Raw genomic sequence first — 14,982 nt, 5'->3', positions numbered from 1 at the left:
TCATTCTTTTAATGTCTACCTTTTCTTGCAAGTCAGTATTATATGTTATACCATTTACAATCGCAGGAACATTTTTTCTTCTAAAATATAAAAGATAATGTAACATTACTTCATATTGGATTGACAGTCGATGACTGAGGACCTGGAGAGCAGCTGTAGAGACAGTTTGACAAGCTCTACTTACAGCGAGAAGAAAGAATCTTTGTGCTTGGGTAAGATATTTTTGAACAAGGGAGTTACCGATTCTGTATCCCCAGGCCCCAGCCGCATAACACACAATTGGTATAAATATACAACTGTAGTATAATTTAATGGAAGATTTCTTTACACCAAAAGTACTCCTGGTAATCTTAATAATTTTATAGGTCATAGCTTTTATTTTCTGAAGTACATATTTTGCATGGTAATTAAAATTAAGACGGTCAACAAAATAAATTCCTAAGTATTTATGCTGCTGAGTACTCCTAATCATTTCTCCATTCAATTTAATAACAGGTGGTTTATTCACGTAAAGAGAGCCTTTTAGCAACATTTGTTTTGTTTTATTAGTCGAGATTGGAAGTCTATGTGTTTGACACCAGATATCCAAGTCCCCTAGAACTTCATTTCCTCTGCACTCTAGCTCCCAGCGGGAATTACCAAAAATCAGAATAGCAAGGTCGTCTTCATAAGCTATCTGAAAGATGTTGTCTCGATCAACCGAAAGCCACCCATCAAGGACCATGTTCCAGCACACAGGGCCAAGAACAGAGCCCTGAGGGCAGCCCCTAGAAACAGATCTGGAGACAGAGCAGAATCCTGAGGAAACTGATGCTGCGAGAATCAAAGTAATTCGAAAGGAGACGGTAAATAGGAGCAGAGACCCCGGCCTCTCTGGACCTCGCCAGGACACTCGGCCACCAAACAGTGTCGAATGCCCCTTAGAAATCAACAAAGAGACCGAGGACATATTCAGAATTGGAATTTTGAACAGAACTCAAAACCTGACAAATAGCATCAACAGAAGACCTTCCATGTGTAAAGCCAAATTGAAGTGGGGAACTTAGGTTTCTGTCTAAATAGTAATTTAGAAGACGAGAAACAATTAATTTTTCCAAGACTTTGCCAAGGATGGGCAGCAGTACAATGGGCCTGTAAGAGGCCGGATCATTGGAGGGTTTGTCAAAGGACTTAAGCAGAAGTTTAAGTCTAGCCTGTTTCCAAGCCAGTGGGAATAATCCTGAAGACAGACAAGCATTCAAAAGATTTAATATAATTAATGGGCAATTTTTCCAAAATCTTTTAAGTACAGAAACCTCAAGGAGATCCTGTCCAGAACATTTACCATCCCTTAAGGTTGAGATAGCAGATTCCAACTCGGTATCCATAAAAGGAGCTTCAGTTCGGAGCCCTTGGTAAGATAAATGATCTAATCTCACTGTAGTTTGGATGGTGTTTTCACAGGAGGCAGTGTCCTCATGAAGCAAGCCATCCAAGATAGCATTTATGGACAAACTCCAGTCCAGGGTTTCATTACCATTTACAATAATAGAAGAAAGAATATCGCCGGGATGAACCTTGTTAGTAACAAGTTTGTAGGGTAATCCCCACGGATCTTCATTTATGTTATGCTGAACAAACCTTGCCCCACTCCAGATGCGGGAACAATATTCCATGGTAGGGCAAATTTGTGATTTCTACAGAGTGAGCAGTGGTTTGGAAGAAAAGTAACGCCGAGAGCGAAAGAGAAAACCAAGTTTTTTAGATGCAGAGGAAACAATATTTGTAATGTGCTTGTACCACGAGAGATTAGAAGTCAGGGTAATCCCCAAAAGAGATATATCATTTTGCCTAGAAATCAGAGCATCACCAAAGATAAGCATAGGAGCAAAAGAATCCTTTTTGTGAGACTGAGTTTTAGAAAGGTTGAAATCAACTAAGTTGCCTTTGCCCCATTCAAGAATTACCTGAAGATCGGCATTTAAGGAATTGGTAGCAGATTTTCGAGAAGTTGAAGCTGATTGAGCAGGGCAAGGTTTCTCAAAATGGAAAGTGGAATGCAATGTGCTATCATCAGCAAAACTATGGATAGGATTTCCAGTCAATGGAAGAAAGTCATTAATATACAAGAGGAAAAGAGTGGGGGAAAGAACTGAGCCTTGGAGGACACCGGCATTAGTGGAGAAGCTAGAAAATAGAGAGCCACCTACCATCACCCTCAGTAAGCGATCAGAGAGAAACCTGGATAACCAATTACAAAAAACAGTTGGTAAACCATAAGATGGAAGCTTGTTTAGAAGGCCTTTATGCTAAACATGATTGAAAGCCTTTGAGGTGTCAAGAGCAACTACTTGTGTTTCACCGAACCTTTCCATTGAATTAGTCCATAAATGGGTAACATAAGCCAGAATATCACCAGTGGATCGACACTGACTGAATCCATACTGGTAATCGTTGATCAGACGGAAGGTTTCTAAGTAGTTTAAGAGTTGACGGTTAATTGATTCTCCGTTACTTTAGAAAGAGTAGAAGTAATTGCAAGGGGACAATAATTGGATGGGAGGGAATTGTCACCCTTTTTAGGAACTGGCTGGATATGAGCAAATTTCCAAGCAGAAGGAAAAACACCTTTGGAATAGGAAAGTGAAAAAAGGCGGCAAAGAATAGGAGTAAGTTCTGGAGCACAGGTTTTGAGAACAAGTGGAGAAATACCATAGGGACCTGGAGATAAGATTCGTCAAAATCCTTCTGACATCCTTTTGATGGAAGACCACAGGAGTCATTGAATGGAGCGTGTTGGGAATGGTGGGAAGTGTTTTACCAAGATAATTAATATACGAGTTGGATGAAAAATGGGATGCTAGCAGGTCAGCTTTATCCTTGGCAGAAGTGACAACAGAACCATCTGGTTTGGACAGAGGTGAGAGCAGAAATGGGCAAAAGTTGAGGCCAATAGCTTTGGCAAGAGACCAGAATGCTTGGCTAACATTAGGGCAGGAAGCAAGTTTTCTACTGTTATCCTGTTCAAACTCTAGTTTGGACTGATTAATAATTGCTTTACAATTGTTGCGAGCTTTGGTGTAAGCAGAAAATGAAACTGAAGAATTAGAAACAAGCCAATTACAATATGCAACATTCTTCCCTTGAACAGCCATAGCACATTTATTGGAAAACTAAGGTTTAGATAAAGGAAGAGATTTTAAAGTGGAGTGTGGGATAAAGGATTCCATTCCTGCAAGAATAATTTCAATGACACGATCTGAGCAAACGTTGACATCAGAAGTTTTGAAACAGTAATCCGACCAAGGAAAAGAAGAAAAGAAATCCCGCAGGTCATCCTATTTTGCCTTCTTGTAATGCCAAACAACACGAGGTTGGGAATAGCCATGATATAAAAGCTTCATTGGAGAAGAGACAATTACTAAGTTGTGATCTGAAGTGCCTAAAGAACCTCTCACTTCGACCGTGTACTTAGAAGGGTTGTTTGTGAGAAAAATATCAAGCATGTTGGCTGTATGATTAGGATTATCTGGTATTCTTGTAGGTAAATGAACAATCTGTGCAAGGTCATTAGTAATTGCAAAAGCCTCAGCATCGCAACCAGCTGGGTCAGTGTGATTAGAAAACGGAAGCCAGCTGGAGTTGTGAACATTAAAATCACCAAGGAAAATTACCTCACTGTTAGGAAAGTTGGACTGGAGAAAGTCAAGTTGCAAAGAGAGGAAGTCAAAGAGCTCCAAGTGATTAGTGGAGTTGGCAGAACAGTAGAGACAACAGATGAATTTGATACAATGAGGTAGAGAGATTTTAAGCCAGAGAAGATCAAAGAGAGGAGATTCCAAATTGCCAAGTCTCTGACAGGGAATATCAGAACGGACATATGCACAAGTACCACCTTTCAGGTGAAAGGAATCATACAGAGAATAATTTGGGCATCTGAGATGAGCAGTAGTTGAATCAACCGATAACTGAGATTCCGTCAGAAAAAGTATATGAGGTTTGGCAGACTGCAAGTGGAAATGGACATCGTTGAGATTAGAATTGAGACCAGGTATATTTGTGAAATGAATTAGGAAGTGCTTGGGAGGTTTAGATCTTTTCTCAGATAAGCTTGCTCTATTAGTTTGACAATTTATGGTGTATTCAAGAGTAAGAAAAAGTGGGTGGGACATGGCATAATGAAGTAATGAAATTTTTGGATATGGCGTACACATGGTAAGAATATACCCAGATCCTTGAGATAATGGGGCCTCGACAATGCTCCCCGCATACACACTACTCAGACTCCCTCCAGTCACTATCTGGTAGAGTACAGGTAGCAAGATTATACACTAGCTGATCCGGAAGCCTCCTAGAGATTTACCAATAGGTTCGGTCCGGTGTACTAACTAGCGGCTGTCCTGCGAACACTGTTTTAGAGCTGTACCCTTGAAATGTAAGGAATATTGGATCTCACCACTATGTTCATCATGACCTCAAAAGTCATCAGTCGTACTGCATGATAAAAGAGATGGGAAGGGTTGCCCGGAACTTAGCTCTGGAGACTAAACATGGCTTCCATCACTTCAAGCCTGCAATAAGCAAAGTGGTGGTATTGCACCATTTGATGAGAGTCATCAACCACCTAGTACTGCCTGGTAACATAGGGGGGGCGGCATTCCTCCATGTTGTGTGGGCACCACATCTCGACCCCTGCTTACGTTGGTTCACACCTGGGTGGTCACCCACCATGTACTTGTGCATGAAGGTTATACCCAGGATTACTAACAGTCCCACCATTGTGAAGGTGCAAGCAGAGGATCTGGCTGTCACAGACCATCTGGACTTCACCAAAATTGAGTCCATTTGATTTGAGTGTCGCCCGAATATCAGTTTCATCAGCATTTTAGACTCCCAGGTAGCAAGTACAGCTTGTCTGGCATATCTGAGAGAATGTCTGTGACAACCTCAAGGACCATTTGATGGACTGTCTGCAATTGATGGCTTGCCCAGAACTTCAAATTTATCTCCCATGCTCTTAGTACTGGTGTACATACACCTTAAGTTTAGTTAATTTAGTTAAGTTTAATAAGGAAGTACAACACCCCAAGTACTTCCTTATTACATGATGAACCATAGTAGACCTTGAAATCCCAAGTACCTTGCTTTGTGGGTTTCCTGCATTTCCAATAGAAGCAATTTAAGAATCACTTTCACTTCTGCCTGCAGCTATTATTAATCTATTAAATCTATTAATCTATGCATCCCCCAGGCTAACAGTTTTCCGACTCACCTAACGCTGCCTTGATAGTTAGTAAATATCTTTGCAACCTTTCTATTTAAGTGTATCCCATCCCTGTAGACGAGGTTTTTCCTGTTAAAATGCACAGACCATACTGAGAAAAATTCTGTCACATGAGCCCTGCACAATCTCCCCAGGGCAAAGTTGATTAGCAAGGCACTCATGTACTCTCTCCTCTCATTGTTTGGGCAAAATTGCAGACACTTTCAAATTTAACCCTAACTTACGACTTTTTCTCAACATTGCCCTATACTTGTTAAGTAAGTACTCAGATTTCCTACTCTTAATGTCATTAATGCCAATATGTACAACAGTATCACCGTTTGTGTCCATTTGTATTTAACAGTACGACAATGTGTCCATTTGTATTTTTGCCCCTGGCAGACACACACTGATCCTATTCCCACCTATCCTTTTTGCACAATACATTTCCCATTGCCCTGACAATAGAGTCACCAAAAATAGCTACCTTCTGTGGGGCCAGTGCATGCTGCCTTGGGGGTTGCTGCTGTGTTCCCTGATGCACAAGTGCATTGAGGTGGGCAGTTGAGAGCTTGATCGCCCCCCAACTTAATTCCTTCAGGGCATCTGCATCCACCCTGTTCTTCAAGCTCTCATAAACGTGCATCAGAATGCTGAGTTGATGTCTGACATCCTCACACTCTCTACAACAAACACACACAAAGATATCTCCCTTAGCTGTACATATCCTGTTCCAGATATTTCCACAAACATAAAACAAGTGGTACATTTTGTGAAAATGTGATTTGGAGGCTAACTGCCACCCTCAGTTCTTCCCTGAGCCACAGCATTCCTACCTGCTCTGGTCTGAGGCATGATTTCTGTTCAAATTCAATTTAATTGAGAATACTACACTAAAGTAGCATACTTAAATGCAATAATAACACTGTGCACTGGTTATGCAGCAATAATAAGAATTATGCTATAAAGTTAACATTACTAAATAATATTGAGTTTACGTTATACTGCTATGCTTGTAAAGTTATAAGTAAATTATAATAGCTAATAAAATTATACATTAACACCAATTTACATGATTCAAACTATTGAGATACCTATTTACCACAATTAAGACAGTACAAAGTTACAAGATACAGTAGACTTTCAGAACAACGGCACCTTCAGGGATTCAAGATGCTATTATTTCGATTTTTCCATTATCTAGAAAGTTTTATTTTAAATATATTTAATGCAAAAATAATGAGGCTAAAAAAGAAATAGAGAGGTTAAGAATGCAATTTTATTAACTGCACATAAAAAACATAAACATGTTGACAATCCAATATTATACTCTGCTATTAATACACTCCTACTTACGCCCATTCTATTTTCTATTTTTATATCAAGTTTGTCACTAAGCTTTAACATTCTTAATTATTCTTCTTTTCTTCTCTGCATGAGGTTTATTAACATTGTGAGCCATTGTGAGGAGTTTTTAGTTTAAAATAAATGTAAAACAGAGTATAAATTGTGATATCAGTACAGAATTCACTTTCAAAATGGCGAACTTAAACAAATACAGTAATCAAGTGACTTGCTGTTTTCTTTTTTTGGCACCGATCTCAATGTGCCGTTATTTCGAATGTGCTGTTATTTGGGGTATCGTTATTTCTACAGTCTACTGTACAATATTCACACAAAATCACTGATAAGTGGGGGGTTCTTTCATATATTATGAGTTACCAACAGTTTTATAAAGTTATTTATAGAATATGACATATACTAATTACAGCAATAATATGGCAAAATTTTTCAAAAACTTACCCATTCCCAGGAACTCGAATTTCTTCAAATATACGTAAGTACTCTTGAACCAAAATTTCCCACAATAGCTAACAATTTCAAATAGCAGTAGAATCAGTCCATCAGCTAAATGTTAACTGCTGTTTATTATTAATTTATCTGTTTCTTTCATATATTATGAGTTACCAACAGTTAGGCTCAGAGAGGATATGAAAATGAATCAAGATGAAATTTTTATGGTTATAAAAACTATAACTATTTATGATTATAAATGATGTCATAACTAGCATCATTTATAATCATAAATAGGAAATGGGGCAAATTCAATTTATAGGAAAATGATAAAAACTAGATTTTAAGAAGTTTTTAAAGACAAGTTGTAAATCACTGGAATTAGGTGAGGTAGTAGTCGAGGCTGACAGTTTCGGAAAATTTAAGTTAAAGTTGAGCAGGATCAGTACCTACATGATGAGTGGAATATTTTAAAAAGGATTTTATGTATATATATATATATATATATTTTTTTTTTTTTTTTTAATTTTATTTTATTGAGCTGGTGCAGCAGAAGCCCTAGGACCTCCTTGTACTATATGGCAAATACTAATACTATTTAGAAGTCTACAGTAATTTGAAAGTTCTGAAAGCAAATAACATTCATTTGATTCAAATTTTCAGTAGATAACAAATACAGGGATATCATCATGAGCACACACACCTTGTAGGGCTAGCTACCATTATGACAAAAAAATTAACTGTACACTGTTCATATGTAACTCATTTCAGTCAAACCACTTCGTCAAGAACTATGAATGTAGTTTTAAACTAGTGAACAGTCTGACTACATTTTGAAAGATTGCCTTTTAAGTTTCTGGATTACAATGACAGAACTGTTCTGCTATTGTCATTTATCTCACTGGCTGTGACAACCAGTGAGATTGTCATTTATTGGACAACTATTGTGATGCCACAAAGCAATATGAGCATTGCTTGTCATTTTGCTTTCAGAATGTCTTTTCTGTTTATTTAATTAGCATCTACAATGAAAAAAATAAAAAATTTCTAGAAACATTTGTCAGTGAATTTTTGTGTTACAGTGGGGGAATCATAAAAATACAATGTTTAAAAGAAATTAAAATGGCAAAATTAAATTAAATTTAATAAATTTATGTGTAATCATATAAATTTGGCATAAATTTTGAAACAGTATAAAACCACCTTTTTTTGTTATTTCTAACTTAAAATGTTAGTTTCATCAGAAGCATAAAGTAAACAATAGATCTTACTTCAGAGTGAATTCCTTTGCTTTCTGTTGAAGACTACTACATGCATGAGTTTCTGCAAAGCAGTGAATGCCTAAGCAATTTGATTCATCCATATGCTTTTCAAGATATTGGCAACAAGCATCTCGAACAGGAAGAACTTCTAATAAGTTAGATGCAGACAATAAGGCCTGAACGTTTGTTTTTGTGATAGAAACCTGTGCAGTATATGCATAATCAACTAGCAGTTTTAATGTTGGTGCTTCTACTCCATTCAGAACTACCTTATTCTGCTGGCTTTCTGCCATCTCCCCTGCAAACATAGCCTAAAAAGACAAAAAGTATATACATATATATTTTAATTTGAAATTTAATTTAATATGAAATTAATAAAATTCAATTTGATCTGCAACATAACTTATTCCACTCATCCATATTCATCCAATCAGGGATATTTGAGAAATTAAAAACTATCCTTTAGAAATATACCTATTTCTAAGAATATGAATGGATGAATGTAGTGTTTTGGTTATGTAATATCAGGGCTAGTGCCATTCAATTCAGGTTCTTCTGGGTTGAAAGGTTATCGAAACACTGTCCTTCACCCACTAGGGTGCCTTGTAGCTTCCGCTCGAAAAGATGGGTCACTGGTAGCCAAATTCCTCTTCTACTCTTTTTCAGGATATTTCATTTATTCATAAAATAGGCAACTATTTTATTCAATTACTCTCTACAAATTTTATTTTAGTTTGAGACAGCTTCAGCCAGTCGGGAAGACATTGTCTCACAGACATTACAGAGTTTTGACTTCTGAAAAATTTTCTTCCATTCACTCTAGTTTTTCTTTTCTGGAAACCCTAAACCTGCAAAGAAACATACCATTTCATGGCTTTTTGGAATTTTTTCTTCTCTTCCTCTTTTCTACACGAACAGACTTTATTTTGCTAATTTTAAAAAAAATTCTACTAATTTGCTATGTGCTTGTTGTCAAAAGGAATATTTATTGTAAGCATAATTTTCTATCATGTAAAAAAATACACATCAATGTTCACTGTTCATTCTGTGAAAAAAAAATGACTATCTCTTCAGTGCTTATGAGTGTACACCACGTCTTTTTAATGTTTTAGGTATTTTCTGGGTGGACTAGAACCCAAATCTAACAATTATACCTATTTGTGCTCAATGACATGCAATACTGCCTCATCATAAAATACAACTTTGATCAGATAGATAGATCTATCTTCATACACCAATGTAAAAAATTGAAAGCAAGATTGTCTTTGATATGATGTATACCATTAACAGATGATGGGACTTGCATAGCAATTTTTTCTGATGCACCTTATTACCTTATTATCATCCAGTTTATTAGCCTGATATGTATATCTAAAGTTGTGCATACTTGAATCATAATTTAATTTAGCTCATCATAAAACAAACTGTGCTTTATGTTGAACTGTTTCCATATTGAAACTAACTTCAACACAACACATAGCCATAAAATTTGTGCACAGGCACATAAAACTGAACGGAGAAAATTTCTTGTTTAGATAAATATATGTCATAGGGTAACATAAATATTTAAATTTCAAATACTGGCATTCTTTTATGGAAATCCTGTATATATGTAAATTACTGGCTGTGTAATTTCAGTTGGTTTTATGACAATAACAAGAATTATATGATGGTATTGTAACAGACTGGTACAATACTATTTGTGCCTAGTGTGAGCAAAATCTATTAATCTATCTGTTGCGTTACTATACCTACTGTTTTTGCTTTATCTTGCATGTGTACATTATTGATATTTCTTAACTGCTTATCAAACTTTATAACTACATGGATTAATTTCTTACACTAGCATTCTTAAAGTTCATCCTAGTGTAAAAAAGTAAGTGCTGCAAGACAGGAAGAAACAATAAAGATAATTATTTTGCTTAAATTTGGAGTAATCTTCTTTGCATGCATTTACAAGTGAGACAAATTACATACTTAAGAAAACACAAACACATGACATTTCCTGGCATATATAAAATGTGCATATATACACTGAGTGATCATTGAATTAGGACCACCTGCTTAATATCACGTTGAGGCCACTGTTTGCACCGATAACAGCTATTTGCCTAGGCACTGACTCCACTAGATGTCAAGGCATCCATAGAGATCTACTGCCACACTGCCTGCAAGTCTTTCAACAGTGTTGGAATAGTTAATGGCTGCTTGTTCATATGCCTCACTTCCTGTTATAAAACTGTTGCACAAGGAAGACTACTGTACAAGTTGTTGGAGCAGTATGGCATTAAAGGCAGGTTGCTGCTGTGGATAAAGGGATGGCTGAGTGGGAGAAGAGCAGTGTCAATGGACACCGCTCTTCGTGGACTAATATTATCAGTGGAGTCCCCCAGGGTTTGGTGTTGGGCCCATTGTTGTCTGTATTTATCAATGATATTGATGAAGGTATATCAGGCTTAATGTCCAAGTTTGTTGTTGTTGTTTGGTTTTTAGGAGCATTAGCAACTATGGCCATATTGCTCCAGGGATATGCGGTGGTCATTCCCTGACCTTTCCGCATCCTCTGTATTTGGTGGTTACGGGCTCGAACTTCGGTCTAATCAAGAAGCGTGTGCTACGCACATGCTTCTCCTTCCCACCTGGCTATGGAGGCACTGTCCAAGTTTGCAGACGATATGAAGGTTGGTAGGGTTGTTAATGACAGTAGGGATGGTACCCTACTGCAACAGGATCTAGTAAAATTGAGAACTTGAGCCAGATGGGTTGAGAGGTGGCAACTGAAGTTTAACATTGACAAATGCAAAGTATTGCATATGGGTAGCAGTAAACCTAGAGTAACATACCAATGTGGTATTACACTCAGGGAAGTGGAGAATGAAAAAGACCTGGGGTAATCGTGCAGTCGGATACGATACTGAGCAGTGCATACAGGTGGCAAGAGGTCTAGTCATGGGGGTCTTGTCAATGATATATAGGAATTTTGCTAGCAGGGATAAGGAGGTGATTATCCCCTTGTATAAGGCAATGGTCAGGCCACACCTTGAATATTGCATATAGGTCCGGAGGCCTCATTTTAGGAAAGATGTAGAGCTGCTGGAATGAGTACAGAGAGGGGCAAGAAGTGAGGGAACAAAGTGTTGATGTTACCAAGAAAGGCTAAGTTCTGTAAATTGCAGCATCTGGAGACTAAGCACCTGCAATGTGATCTGATCGTTGTTTTCTGTATTAGTTGGTTTGACAAGCTCAATGCTGATGGGATACTTCCTCTTGCTCAGATTCCATGCCTGAGGGGGCATAAATTCAAACTGAGGAAAGACAGTTGTAGAACAGATGTGCAGAAATTTGCCTTTAGCCAGCAGGTGGCTGATTGCTGGAACAAACTTCCATCTGTTGTGGAAGTTAAGAGCTTAAATAAATTCAAGACTGAAGAGATGAATGGATGGGTGAAACGGGAAGGGTTTTTTTTTTTTTTTTTGGCTGATGCTATACAAGCTTGCTTTTTTGCATCACATGCCTCTGCCATTGCTAATGCTAAAAAAAACATCCCACAGATGTTCAACTGGATTGAAGTCAGACAAATTTGCAGGCCAATCAAGAATGGTGATATCTTCACTATGTTCCTTGAACCACTCATGCACAATGCAGGCCCAATGATACAGAGCAATATCATCTTGGAAGATCCCATTTCTGTCAGGGAAAAAATACAACACGGCAAGGTGCACATAGTCTCTTAAGAGCTACCGGCAGACCTCATCAGTGAGTTGTTCCACATGCAGGGGTTCTAGTGCATGCCAGCAAAACATGCCCCATATTAAGCAACCACCATTTGCCTGGATAGTGTGCACCATGCACAATGAGTCCATGGACCTGTGTTGCTTGTGCCACACATGAAGGCATCTGTTGGCATGTTGCACCAGGTATTTGGACTCACATAACCAGCACACTTGTTTCCAGTTCAACCAGCATGCCGTTGACACAACAGCATGCGATGATCAGTGGTGAGGAGAGAGAGTCTCTTGGGTTTTCTGCTGCCAAACCCCATATGATTGAGTGTGCAATGCACCATCATTTGGGATACTATTCTTGCATTCCCCATATTGTATTGCAATATCAATACAATATGGGAAATGCAAGAATAGTATCCCAGCAAGTCCCTGTTGCTTAGGGACTTGCTGTTGAGCCCATATAATGCACTGCACCCTTTACTCACCTCAAACATCCACCTTGCATAATCCTTTACAGTTCTGTTGGTGGTTTAACCCATTTGACACCATTCTTTATACACCTTAACCATAATGAGCTGTGAGCAACTGACAACATGTGCCATTTCTGATAAGGAAACACCCAAACACACAAGCTCCCACAATCATGCCCTTTTGAAACTCTGTGATATCTTAACTGCTACTTTATCACTGACTTACACGACTGTGCAAGTCAGTGATAAAGTACAAATGCTCTAGTGTACAAAGCTTTTCAGCTTTTTATACTGTGAGCTATGTGGCATAGTCCATTACAGATGGGGTATGTGCGTGCAGGTGAGCGTGCAGGTGAGCGTGCATGTGTGCATGTATTTTAGTGAACACCAAGAAAGCAATGGGGATATTGGATTCAATGTGGTGAATTTGTACTGCATACTTCCTCAAGTGAACCTTCCCTCTGCCTTTAAACTGAACACTGATTTTAGAAGCAGTGTTCAGTTTAAAATCACTCTTAAAAATCATAATTAATATTATATAACATAATTAAAATCGGTAAATAATTTTGTTTTTTCGTGAGAAATGCTTTAACCACGTTTTAAAAGTAATTGCTTTCCAATAAACAATGATAATTCAGATACAGCACTTGATTATCTGAGTTGGGATTAACCACGACCAAAAGAAGTTGGATACATAAAGTAAAATGTGGAATCTGTTAGAGGTATTGTTTATTTACATTTTGCAATGTATAACAAGGAATCTTTCAGAAACCTTATCTCCACTTTTGCTTTCTCCCTACTAGCTCAGTCTAGCTAATCATACTTTAGCAATATTTCAGTTTTAATATTCTTCTCAGGTTTTTTATTTAATATTTTTTAAATTTGAGTGACTGCTTTCGCTAACAAGATGATACTTTGAAATATAGGCAGTACCATTTGCTGGAAAGCAAACCAAGGGAAAAAAGTAAACTTCACTGTTTATCTTTTTCAAAAAAAATTGTGTTTATGTTAAATTTTATGCCAAATCTTCCTAAGCTGTAATACCTTTATAAGTATGACTATGCATGTAAATTAATTTATGTTTTTGCTATATTTACAAATTTTTCTTTCATTTTGTGGCTCACTTGAGTTTTGATTATCCAAGAAAATTTATTTCCAAACAACCCATGATACTCAGGAGCTTACTGTATTATTAAAATCATAACCCAGTAAGTAAAGCATACTTCAAAAGTTTAACTTACCCTAAAATAAGGACTAAATGATGCAAGAACCACCTTATGGCAAGGAAACTCCTCGGCTTCCACACATAGTGTGACATCACAAAATGTACAAGCCAGCCGGAGTGCATTTAATTTTGTCAGAACCTTAAAAAAGCAAAGCAAAGCAAAAAAAAAAAAAGTTCAATAACAAATCAATTTTATATGCTGTTTTGACATGCAATTTGCAGTGCTAAAAAATTACAGAAATAGAATAATCATTTTTAATCTATAATTTTCAGTTTTAAATTAAATTAACAGAAAAATTATTTATGAAAAAATATGACAAAATAATACTAATGAAATTCTAACCTCTAATGGATGAGAATGTTCTAAAAAGTGATATTCATCTTGTTCCAGTGTACTAAAGCTTGATCCCGAATATGACTCCTGGCTTCCTCTTCTTTGTTGTGATGTTTTGTCTGATGGCATTTCCTGTTGATTTGTTTCTTCTGTATTAAGTTGTGATCCTGTAAGATTTAGAGGTATGGCATACATACTGAATCCAGTTTTGGCTTTTTTTTTCCTGTTTAAAGGAAGATATTATCCCAGATGAAATGTGGTTTTGTGTTTTATTTTATCCTTACATTAATATTTAAATTATATTTAACTGTTATCCATAGTAGCTTTCCTTCTCTCTTCTCCATCTTTAGAAATGAGCAAGCAGTTTTTATACTATTTGGTTGCAAACTGCATCAACACCGGCAAAGTACAGCTAAAAATAAACAGAATTTTAAAATTAACCCAAATAAATAAGAATTTTTTAACATTTTAAAAGCTTCATTATAATTGAATAAAGTTCTGACAGCTGATATATTATGAACAACGTGATTGTAAAGTCATTTCCTATTTTTATACTTGTTACTTGATTGGTATGAAAGACAGAGCCATCACTGAATGTGCATTTAGACAGATGCTAACCTTTCCTTTTCTCTTTCATTCCAGAAGAAGAAAGGTAATTAAGCTGAGTACATGTGATATAATCTGAATTACTGCAAAGTATAAAGTAATGGGATTCTGTAATTACTGTGTAAGGATGATGGACACCATCCAGGAAATGACTTATAGGTAGCAAGAAAGCCTTGTATCTGTTGCTCAAGACTTTCTAGAATGCTCTCTAGACATTCTTGTCAATCCAAATATGCAAGGCTTTTATGAACTGTGAGGTAGAGCTTAATTAATTAATAAATTAAATTAGCTATCAAGTGTTGACTAAGTAATGAACTATGTTAT

At 36.9% G+C, this 14,982-nt stretch overlaps 1 protein-coding gene across 1 annotated transcript in view; it reads right to left on the bottom strand.

Annotated features, from left to right (window-relative positions):
- LOC150076775 (kelch-like protein 24) overlaps positions 1–14,301 on the bottom strand; it is a 57,496-nt gene extending 43,195 nt beyond the window's left edge. Inside the window, exons 1-3 of the mRNA XM_090386116.1 lie at positions 14,062–14,301; positions 13,735–13,857; positions 8,308–8,609 (exon numbers count right to left, since the gene is read on the bottom strand). Of these exons, the coding sequence (XP_090242242.1) occupies positions 8,308–8,609; positions 13,735–13,857; positions 14,062–14,247 (611 nt within the window). The 5' untranslated portion in view covers positions 14,248–14,301. The remainder of the gene's footprint in view (positions 1–8,307; positions 8,610–13,734; positions 13,858–14,061) is intronic.
- Between the last annotated feature and the right edge of the window lie 681 nt (positions 14,302–14,982).

The sequence above is a fragment of the Mastigoproctus giganteus genome, chromosome 12 (genome assembly GCF_048544385.1).
Source record: "Mastigoproctus giganteus isolate SK-2022 chromosome 12, ASM4854438v1, whole genome shotgun sequence".
NCBI lineage: Eukaryota > Metazoa > Arthropoda > Arachnida > Uropygi > Thelyphonidae > Mastigoproctus > Mastigoproctus giganteus.
The sequence above is the reverse complement of the archived record's forward strand: the minus strand, read 5'-3'. Positions and strand labels throughout refer to the sequence as shown.